At 31.6% G+C, this 12,265-nt stretch overlaps 1 protein-coding gene across 1 annotated transcript in view; it reads left to right on the top strand.

The window, feature by feature from the left end:
- MIPOL1 (mirror-image polydactyly 1) overlaps positions 1-12,265 on the top strand; it is a 255,695-nt gene that overhangs the window by 48,845 nt on the left and 194,585 nt on the right. The window contains exons 6-7 of the mRNA XM_081290704.1: positions 4,147-4,180; positions 4,440-4,610. Of these exons, the coding sequence (XP_081146830.1) occupies positions 4,147-4,180; positions 4,440-4,610 (205 nt within the window). The remainder of the gene's footprint in view (positions 1-4,146; positions 4,181-4,439; positions 4,611-12,265) is intronic.

Genomic DNA, 12,265 nt, shown 5'->3' with positions numbered 1-12,265 from the left:
ATCAAATTTATAACCAGACTTTACTTAACTGTGAAACATATTTAGAGGCATTGAATATAGGATGAAATTGTGCGATTTATTTTTTCACCTTTTTTTAATGCCCTATTTCCTGCTTTCTATAATCTTCAAGTTTCCTCCATCTTTTGTCTGATCTCCTTTGCCACTTCTGACTTTCTTTTTATCTCTGTATTGTAGTGTCAACCTAGTCTTATTCTGACACCTTTCTACTTTCCTTTACCTCTTCAATTACCAGTGGTTTTTTTCTTCCTTTACTTTTTTGGTTTTCATCCAAAAGTAGGAAAAAAGTTAAAATGATTTATGTATACTACTAATATACATATGTTTTCATACGTACACTCAAACTTTTGAGTTTATATCTGTTTTTAGTCTCTTTGTTATTGTTAATTTTTCTTAAATATATCACATGTAATGCTGTAAAAAAATGAGAATAAAAGCAAACAACTCAAAATTTTCTGGTTAGCTGATCACTAGTTCTTTATCACTTGAAGTCAATATTATGCTTTTCACATTGAAAACAGTGAATGACTATAGCTTCAGAAAGGAAAAAGATGATATTGACTGATTTAGGAATAAATCAAGAAATGTGACATTTCATGGATGGTTTCTTTTACTTAGAGTGCAAGGTTGTCAATTAGAATTTGCATGATATAGGAAATCAATTGAAACTTGAGCCCATGGACATTTACTTCAGCAAATTCTTACCAGTTATCATGACTGTCAAGTTAGACTGTAGTAGGCATAATTTAGAGTTTACAAAAGGTTGAGATTATTTTGTCTAATTGTAAAGCTCATATTAATGAAATGTAATTTATAGTTGGTCAGCTATATTTTGTGTAACACCATCTATTAATTTTAAGTCTTTACTAAACCAATAAATTGTTATATGTTATACATGTACCAGTAAACCCTGGTTCCCCAGAGTTATCTTTTACGGAAAATTGAAGGCTTATATAGCTGTTCCAAATTTTCTCTTTTATGAAAAGGTAGGTAGGTTGTCTAACGTTTGTGTTGTTTTAAGTAATATAGTAAGTGGTATAGTTATGTAGGCCTGGATTTAATTTTCTGAAAATTATTTTTGTTAATTCTTAATCTTTAACTAGATGTTGAATGAACCAGCTTAGAAAATTATGCCAAGTATACTGAATCAGCACTTACTGTACTAACATCAAAGATCTGGTCTTATTTTACAATAATCTATCAAGGTTGGGCAAACTAAGAACCTATGATACAAATGCATCCCACCTCCTGATTTTGTAAATAAAATTTTATTAAAACCAAACCACACTCATTCACATGTGTTATTTATAGTTGGTTTTATACTACAAAGTTTAGTAGCTATGACAGTAAACATAGACAAAACCTACATTATTTATTATCTGGCCCTTTATAGAATGTTCACTGATCCCTACTCCATGTGATCTAATAGATTAAAGTATAATATAATCAATTTTTGATATCTCTGACAGATACTCCTTGAGACTTACAAAACACAAATAGAGAAATATAAGTTATGTGTGTCTATGCAAATTTTCAAGTCGCCAATTAACCTTCTTTAATTTTTTTGGTAAAGTTCTATTTTTATTTTGATGGCCATGTATCAGTACACTTATCAATTAGACAAAATAATAATAAAATAAGATAGAGATCCAAATGCTAAGTGGTTGACTTTTCTCAATCATGCTCAATCAGATCTAGCATGGTAGACTTCATCAAAAATAGTTCCAGTTCAATTATCAGCAGATGATAAGTCATTATATATTATGTACTTTCAGAGTAATTTACACAAATTATTCAAAGTCTGAATGCCAAATTCATATGCCTGGGATCTAGTATAGTTCTCAGAGAAAATTTGACTTCGATTTAGAAAATTATTAGGTGATTTTAATATTAGAATAAATACTAATATTAAAATATTACTCTTTCCTATTGAGGTGTTAATTTTAAACATTTGAACTCTTCATCTGCCTCTCATTAAAGAATATTTTTTCACATTACAATGTCTAAAGATAACTTACAAGTATTATGTAATAATTCCATAGTTTTTATTGTATTGATTATCTGGTAGGTACAAATTATGTAACCTGTTTATATTGTTACTTTCTTCTTTTACACTGAAAATGGAGATTTATTACTTTTGTTACTAATTTTTTTTGATAACTATTCCTAGGAGTCTACAAATCTGAGGTTTATCACATTAAATTATCAAGTTTAATAGAAGTAATTTTTATGACATTTTTAAACACATGAATTGGATTTTATTTGGAAACTGCCATAGTCAGTTCTTCATCTGATTTCATTTTTAAAAGCATAATATTAAAATGATATTTCCCATGACATTTGACTTTCTTTTTTTTTTTTTAATCTAGACTTCCTTCTTTTGTTATTTTTTATTTTTAGTTATAGATGGATACAATACCTTTATTTTGTTTATTTATGTGGTGCTCACTCTGCCACTGAGCTACAGCCTCAGCCCCCGACATTTGACTTTCTTAAAAATCATATTTAGCAATCCAATAGCTAATGGTTAAATGCTACTGATAGTCCCCAAATACTTGTACTGTGACCATAAATAAATGTAAGGGTTTTATTATCATACTTTTCTGCTTTTTCAGTTGAGTAAAGAAAAGAAATACTTATCTTCACAATTCTTATAGAACAAGCTTTGTTAAGTAGCATCATTGAAAACTCGATTTGTTTTGGAGGAAAAAGTGATAAAAGACAAGAGTATTTGCTCTTCCTGAAATGTGAATTCAAGCAGGTTTTAGTAATTTGAAATGCATTGTTATATATAATTCAAAATTACTATGCCTTCCTGTTATACACTATTTGAATATACAGAGATAGCTTTTTATATGTCACTTTTTAATATGTTTATATATTTTTTCTGTTAAGATGCTGTGTTTTAAAATTACTACCTTGAATCTGAGTGCAGTGATTTCATCCATTTGTGGAATTTGCAACAACTTTGTGACATATTTATCAAATAATTTTATTTTAATTTTTCCTAATGTAGTATTGATTGAGATCCAAATGTTAAGTGGTTAACTGTGCTCACTTATGCACCACCTATGAGACTTAGCACACTAGACTCACCAAAAGCAGTCAAATTAATTTACCAGCAATGAAAAATTATATCATGTACTTTTAGGTGCAGTCATTCTAACTATTTAAACTCTGAATTCTAAATTCATGTGCCCAGGATCCTGTGTAGTTAATATTAAATCATAGGAATGCAGTTTTGGAGAGGGGGTTAATCTTGAGAAAACAGGAACTTGATTATCTAAACTTTTTATTGTAATTTTTAAATAATTGAGATTGTTTCTAGAATCTGTATCATTTCACTAATATCCATTACAGGTTCTCCTTTAATTTGCCCAATTTAATAATTACCTAAATTATATTTTAGAAATTTTCTAATGTGTGTCACTTAGAATTTGTTTACTTTCAGACATTCCTTCAGTCCATCAACATTTATGTTGTTCTATAAACATCATGCCTCTTTTGAGACAGTGTATTTATGAGGGGATCCAGTTTATTTTCTTTGTCTTTAAATTGAATGATTCCTTAAAAAAAGAGAAAATAGCAATGTTAAAATGTGGCCCAATTTTGGTCAGCATGTCTATATAGTGTTATTTGTCTTAACAAATAGATAGCAGAGATTTTCAGGTCAAAGTTAGTGTAATTATTTGTCACTGTTTTTGAGGGAACATAGTTAAACTTTGAAATAAAAATACTTGCCTTGTTTTACTTGTGATGGCATCCACAAAAGAGGAAATACAGTTTCTGTTAAGAATTGGAAGTCCAGGAATAAATATAATGATGAGAATGAGTGCTTCTATCACTGGGGAACTTTCTTCATCTAAGCACATATGAACAATTGATCCTTGTAGTCATATATAGCAGTAAACATTAATAACTTAACAGTCTGAAGTCAGTGCAGAAGATATAGAGCATTATTGAAAGATGGAGTCGAGCAGGTGGCACTTTAATATGTTCAGTGTCATGGTTGACTCTAAAGACTAGTCGAATGAAATTACTTGAGGTTCTAAAGATTTAAAAAGCGAACTCATTTTGCTGCACTAAGGAAATGCTACTGATCAGGCTTTCTGTGTCCCTTTTTTCTAGGCTAGAAAATATTAACCCTGAAGAAAATGACATGGTAAGCCATTCTCTGAGGAGATTTCTTGATGTCAGTCTTATATCTTAGAGGCTTAAGTTCAATTGAGTGGGTTTCAAGAACTAAGATGTGGGAAAAAGAAGAATTGACACACTAATAATGTACATCTTTGCTGCAATATGAAAATTCAATAACTTCACTCAGTCAATTTACAATTCACATGTGCCTATTAATTAAAACCCTATATTAAATAAAATATATTAAAACTTCATGTCTGACTAACATATAATGGTGTTGGTAGACATTACAGGAATTACTGAACAGAATAAACAATGCCGACACAGGAATAGCTATTCAGAAGAATGGAGCTGTAATTGTGGATAGAATCTACAAGACCAAGGAATGTAAAAAGAGAATAACTGCCGAAGAAATGAATGCAGTGATACTAGAACGGGATGCTGCTTTGTCTCAGGTAACTATGCATGTATCTGAAAAAGCATATAATTACCATTTCCCCCTCTTTTTTATCCATTAAAGGGTGATTCTTGCCCAAATATTATTAATTCTCTTTAGTTTTTAGAGTTTATACTCATGATTAGATATATTAAAATATTTACATGATTTCCTTCTACCACTGTTCAAAATATGCATCCTCATTTCTTTATAAAATTTAATGCATCATCTTTTGTTAGTAAAATAAAACTTGTTTTATAACATGTTAATTTGTTATTAAAATTTTATTTTATTCTCAAAGTAATCTCTTGTATACTGGACTTTTTTTTCAAGTTCCAGTTTTGTGAAGGCTGAGACTCTGCCTTTATTACTGTTTTATTCCCAATGCCTAATTTGGTATTATTAGTAAACATAGTTGAATGGGTCAAATTATTAGCATATTCTTTTCTGAGCACGACTTGCATTTCCTGCTCTAACTCAAACTGTTTCCTCCCTGAGTCTACTAGCTCCACAGCATCTTCTCTAGTAGTGGCTGTATTCTTTCCCATACCAGTTATACTACTGAGCCCATTTTTAGATCATTGTTTCTTTTTCCTTTCTAAACATCTCTAGCTTTGAATCTCATGCATCAGAAAACACTGCCCAGTACACAATCTTGTCACAGTCATATACATATTCCTGTGTCATTTTCCGTGTTTCAGGAAGATTTTAAGATCTGCTTCTCTTTCTCTTCAACCAACCCCTGTCATAATTAATTCTTTGTGAATTAAATATCTATATAACTGACCCTTGCAATGTGCCAGTCTCTGATTTCCTGAAATTTCTCTCCTTCCACTCTATGGTCATATCATATTCTTGGTCATTACTCATCTGAGTTTCAAGTATCATGCTTCTGAATTCCACCTACTATCTTTCTAACTCACTTACTCTAGGACTCTGACTGCAGATATCTCTCATCCCCAGTGAGTTCATACATGTCTCCAGCCTTGCAAAGTTGCTGAGGTTTGCCTTGAACTTGTGATCCTCCTGCCTCAGCCTCCCGAGTTGGTGGTATTACAGGCATGTACCACCACACCCAGCTCTAATTCACATTTTTTCCAGCCTGCTTAAGACTGTCATAGCCAGTTGTTCCTTTTTTCTCCTACTTCATAAAATGTTTCCTATTAGCTTATTTCTAACACAATACAAATGGTTTATTATCACCGCTGGAGACTGGGGCGGAATTTTTAGTAAGTCTTTGTCTCACCCTAGTACTTTGGGTGAATCCTTCCAAACTGACAGCTTAGTATTCATGAGGACCTACTCCTGCCAGATCCTTTCAGTATTGTCTCCTCAGCATTGTAAGACTCTGGAGAAATCTTCTGTTTCCTCCAATTTTGTCATTCATCCTATCTAACTGCAAAAGCTTGGATGGTTTCTCTGTCCTCCTAGTCAAAGTCTGATTTCTCTGTCCTTTTGCCATACCTAAAATCTGTAAAACTCTGGAGAAAAAACGAGTGCAGACTTCAAATTACCTCTCTCTAATTAACCCCACTTCAGGATCATAGCCATTCCAGTCATTATTACAGCCACATAATTTTGTGCATTTATTCTGATGATTTTTTTTTTGTTTATTCTGGCTTTTCTAGTTCATGGCTAGAGTGTTGGTCTGCCACAAATGGTTCTGTCCTATACTAGTTGTGGAAATGTGACATTTTTCTTCAGATTAGAATCGGAAAAGATTCTTGAATTTGTAAAATGGACTGATTTATTCTTGTGCATTATATTACAGTTATAGAAATATCTAGAATTAGAGGATAAAGCTGAAAACTTTCATTTCTTTAGCTTTATAAACTATTGAACTAATAGATCACTTTAGATCTATTTCAAGATATGGTAAACTAGAAAAAGTTAGTGAAATACTCATGCATCCACATTTTATTGAGTACCTAGTATGAGCCTTGTGCTGGGAACTGAAACAATGATAAAAATATAAAAGGTTCCTTACAGTAGTGGTAGGATGAAAATAAAAAGGTAATGAATGAACTGCAGTTGATAGGATTGCTAGGATGATCAGGCTTCTGTTAAGGTGAGTAGCTGACCTAAGACATGAAAAGGGAGGAAGGTCTAGCCCTGCAAAGAGCTTTAGAAAGAATATTCTATCAGAAAAGGAGAGATCAACAATGCTCTGAGAGATGGGCACATACTTAAGGCAATGATGCAAATGCATCAAACTTGTATCCAATTAAAGTCTAGTGAGCAAGGAAGATAGTGGCAAGAGATTAGACAGAGGTCATAGGTAGTAGAAAATTCTGTGTGACATTGTAGATCATGGCGAGAAGTAGAAATTTTATCAAAATTTTATTGAAAGACAAGAGCTATTGAAATATGGTTTTATATTATGGTTTTATTGAAATAAAACCATAATAATGGCTTAGATAAACAAGTTTAGATCTATAGAAGTATTTTGCAGTAAACAGGGCTTGAAAATGGACAGGATTTGGAAAGAAGGGGCCAGGAAGAGTTGTAGCTGACTCCCATGTTTGGGCATGAACACTGTAGATATATTCTCTTTTGTGATGGAGACTTTGGGAGATTGTGATAAACATATTTGGGGAGGGAAATTAAACTCTCTCTTGGATATATATATTTGAGATGATTATTTAAAATTCAGATGAAAACACTGAGCAGTCAGTTAGTTTTTGAGCCATTAGCACATAGCTAATTAAAGCTGTGGTACTACATAAAACTAGAGAAAGGTCATTGAGAAAAAAGAAAGCCCCAGGACCAAGCTCTGTGGTATGCCAATATTTGTAGTTGGAAAAGTAGGAGAATCTAAGAGGAAATTTAAGAATGTTAAATGAAGTAAATAGAAACTAACAAGTGTGTCAGGGAAAGCAACAGAAGAAAACATTTCCAGAAGAAAGTAAGATGAGAGTGGCCAATAGAAACAGTAAACATATACAACTTTTTTCCTCCCTGTAATGGAGGTAGAAAAAATGATATTAAATAGAAAGCAGGCTCGTGGTATCTTAGGATTTGTTCTCTTTTCTATTGCAAGATTCTAAAGCATGTGGTTGTTGTATTGATAAAGAAGAAAGGAAAGATGATGTTTTAAGGAGAGAAAAGGTAATTGTAGTAGCAAGTCCTAGAATAGATAGTTAGATTGAGGGTAGATAAGTAGGTTCTAGAACATAGCCAAACATAAAGAGTTGCCTTTTGTTTAGAAGAGGGCAAAATACTTTCATTATAATAGAGGTATACAAAGAATATGGATGGACATTTAGTGGTATAAAAATGAGGTTGAGGTGCCATCCTTTGCTCAATAAAATTTTTAATTTGGATTCTTAGTGTGATGTGTTTAGTGTCTGGTGCTAAAGATTTATAAAGTCGAGACAATTTGAAATTGTTGTCTTGGTTTATGTGAAAATGAATATAACTAGAAAAAAGTAGGATTGCTAGGTAGAACTGAATGCACATTTGAGAGTTGGTGGAATGAGAAGGAAAACCCATGAGGAAAGTTGCATGATTGCTTCTAGCAATATTCAAATCTTGAATATAGTGTTGCATTGTAGGTACATGATTTAACTGAGATTGTAATTTTAATGGCTGAAGGGGCCAGGGAGTCATTACATCTGTGAACCAAGGATTCTCCTTTGTGTGCCAGGAGAGGAGTACTGAGTAATATAGAAGCAACCAAGGTGAGTGAGGTGTCACAAAAGGAAAAATCCTGGATAGTAAAACCAATGTTAAGTCTGTGTATTGGAGTTCTTGTTTTGTCACATTATTGTCTCAGAAGTGCAGTAGTGATTTATAATGAAGAAGGAAGAAAAACATTTAAAATAAAGACTTTGAAGGTATTGTGATGATTAGAGTCAATGTATTCCAAAATTCTGTGTAATTTTCATATGGATCTATAGAAAGAAACCTAAATGGTGGGAGCCCACACAGTCAACAAACCAGACCACAAGTGGTAAAAGAAACAAGGCATATTTGAGGAAAAGTTATGAATAATTTTAAAATTGTGAAGAATTTCTTATTTATATAACAAGTACAGAAATTAAAATCTGAGAAGTTAATATAATGACACATATTTCAAGATTCACAAGTCCATGCTGGAACATTCCTGGTCTGTTTATGAATTTCTCACTTGATATTCTATATAAGCAAAAGTCACTGTAAAGAAGCAGATTTGAGATCTAGGCATGTGCATAAACTAATAAAAAGCTAACATTCCATTTTAGCAGAGGGAATAATCAGATGACCTAATGTCTTAACCTCTCTTTTTTTCAGGTTTTCTTTACTTTTTATTTCTTATAATTATCATAATTAATAGCATATAATAGATGCAGAAAAATGAAATTATTAGAAGTTGACAAAAATGTCATACTTAAAAATAAATAATTATAATATTGTGTTTCATTTTTTTAGGAAATGTGTATAATGTTATTCATTATAGTGATTGTAAGCTTTTTATTGATTTTTCCCATCAATTTGACAATTTACCTTCCTGTCATACAATTATTTGCCTACGTGCGTCTTTCCCAGTCCATCTTGCTAAAGTGTATTGTTAACATTCCACCAATTGTAATTACTCTTTTTTCTTATAAAATTTTTATAACTTTTTGAAAGTATAGTTAACTTTAGAAAGTACAGGTAAGCAAAAACAATGAAAAAGTGCTCTTATAAATTTACTTCTTGAAATCATCATATACAGGTTGTCTTTTTTTCAGTGTGTTTTATAGCAAATGCACTATTTTTATAACTTGATTTTTTACTTAGATTTTATAATTTGCTAGTCTTATAATTTTAAGATTGTTAAGATTTGTTAAATTCATCTGCCCTTTGGAAGACTGTTTATGTTTTCTGTTTGGATAACTACAACATTTTTGTAGCTAAATTATTACATGCATCCATGTTACTTTTCTCAGAGAAAGTTCCCAGGAATGAGCATGATGGAGCAACAAATACAAACATTTTAAAATAAATGTATAATTCCAAATAGAATTTGTAGAAAAGTTGTATTTAAATATGTTATTTTGAAATTCATTCATGGGGACTTTCAGTGAATAAAATGCTAAAGAATTTAGACTTTAGGCAGTATGTAACTCAAGGAATTTTAATTTTCTACTAATACAGAAAGTGCTATGTTTGACAAAGATTTCAGCACTGCCTGAAGTGGATTGAGTAATATACTTCTAACTTTAAGGAGAACAACTTGGAACCTATTTATAATTCAGGCAAAGAATGGTGAAGGTCCAGACAAGAAAAAAGAGAAATGAATGCTATTGAAATAAAAGTTTTTTTATTTTGTATTTTTTAAATGGAGGTAGTATAACTTACTATAAAATAAACAAATATAAAGTGAAGGATTTGATGATTTTTTACATATGTCTGTAATCACATAAGGAGCACCCAGATCAAAATGTATTTCTAGTACTCCAGAAGCCTCCACCATTTCTTTTCCAGGCAGAATCCCTCAACAAAGGTACTCAATCTTACTTTTATCACCATAGATCATTTTGTATATTTTTAAACTTTATATAAAAAATTATGTTATATACTGTATCTGTATGTTGATTTGCGTTGTTACAGTTTTCAGTAATTTATCTTTCTCATTGTTTTGTTCTGTGTGAGTATACCATGATTTATGTACATATTCAGTGGATCTTACAAATATAGATTATTTCCATTTTTGAACAGATTATGTATGAAATTCTCAGCATGTTCTTGTGCATGTCTTTTGGTGGGCATAATAAGCATTCATTTCTTCATATCTATATACCTGTAGTTATAAAGACTATGTATATATACATACATACACATACATATTCAAAGAAGATTAGTTAAGGATAATAGATTTAGGGTATGCCAACCATTTTCCCATTGCAATGTAAGGGAGTTTCTCCAGTTGTGAGCATTAATACCTGGTATCATTTATCATTCTTTATTTTAATTTCCATCATTCTTCATATTTCATTTGGGCTTTAAATTGTGTCTCCCTCATGACTAATGATGTTGAGAATCTTTTCAAATATTTATATGCAACTTTAAAATATTTTCATTTTGGGGAAGTAGCTGTTTAAAGTTTTTGCCATTATTAAATTTGGTTGTTTGTCTTTTTCTTACTGGTTCCTGCAATTTTGATAAGCATATCTGTACAATTGTTGACTTGCATTTTTATTATTTTAATGCTATCTTTTGATAGCAAAAGGTCTTAACTTTAATTAGATCTCATTTATCATTTTTACCCCTACAGTTAATGCATTAAGTTTCTGTATATTTAAAGTATTTCATTTTCTTCCTGTAGATGGCCAGTTGACTTGACCTAGCACCATGTATGCTAAAAATTGTATGCCCTCCTACCTTCCCCAGTGAATTATAGTGCAGCCCTTGTAATAAATAGCTCAGGTAACTGTATATATGTTAATCTGTTTCTGAACATTTTTCTATTCCATTAGTGACCTTTGTTATTGCTACAATGCTGTAAGTATTTGTAATAGCAATGCAGTAAGTCTTAATTTGTAATAATGTAAGGATCTAGCTTTGTTATTGTTCTTAAGTACTATCTTTAGCTATAATAAGTTATTATTTAGCATTAAAATATTAAAATATCTGGTAATGTTTAATGGAAATTGAACTCTATAAAGATCAGTTAAAGAAGGTTGGGATCTTAGTAACAAGTCCCAAATGATTATTTGTTTTATGGAAACTATTAATTTTTCTTTACATACTGCTTTAGTTGTGTCCCACACATTTTTGATGTCTCTTACCTCATTATTATTATAATTAATTTTTTAAAATTTTTTTGAGATATATCTGGGGTTTCATTCTTTATTTTGGGGGCAGGGGGCCTACCAGGGATTGAACTCAGGGGCACTTTACCACTGAACCACATCCCCAGCCCTGTTTTTACAGCCAGGGTCTCACTGAGGTGCTTAGCGCCTCACTTTTGCTGAGGCTGTCTTTGAATTTTCAATCCTCTTGCCTCAGCCTCCCAAGCTGTTGAGATTACAGGTGAGTGCCACTGTACCTGGCAGATCTAGGGTTTCTGCTGTTCTGCCTTTGTATTAATCCTTATAAGTCATTCAGTGAGATGAGGATCAGGCTTTTCAGTATATCACTTCTAAAGGTCTACCTATAGTATTGCTGTGTCAAAATGCTTAAGATATCAAAAACTGAAATTTTTTCCCTAAGAATTAGTGTTCACCAACATTATGAACATCACAGTGTAGCACAGTGATAGAGTGCTTACCTAGCATGTACAAGGTCCTGGATTTGATCCCCAGACTGTTAAACAAGTGTCTATTTGTTATGTATTACACACACACAAACACACACACACACACACACACACACAATGTTGAGTAAATTATATCAATTTTTTCAATGTTGTTTCATTTAACATAATAGTAGATCTGTTCTGTCTTTCTAGAAGAGGCAGTGTTCTTCCAGTATAGGGTTGATAACAAGTTGGGAAATAGTGCAAAAAATGAGAATTTGAGCCATGAAGAAATTACTAAGTATTGGAGAATTTATATATAAAGTTTTTTACCCTGAAAACATCTTTATTCTAAAGAAGGGATTTTGTAAAAGGAACTAAATTTTTTTTACTAATCTACTTGATAGTTTAATAAACTATTGTCTCACAGAAATTCAAATTGCAATGGATTCATTTTTTTAGTATCTTTCTCA

The sequence above is a fragment of the Spermophilus citellus genome (genome assembly GCF_964194105.1).
Source record: "Spermophilus citellus genome assembly, chromosome: 4".
Lineage (NCBI taxonomy): Eukaryota > Metazoa > Chordata > Mammalia > Rodentia > Sciuridae > Spermophilus > Spermophilus citellus.
Note: the sequence above shows the minus strand (reverse complement) of the source record. Positions and strands in the feature narration are given on the sequence as shown.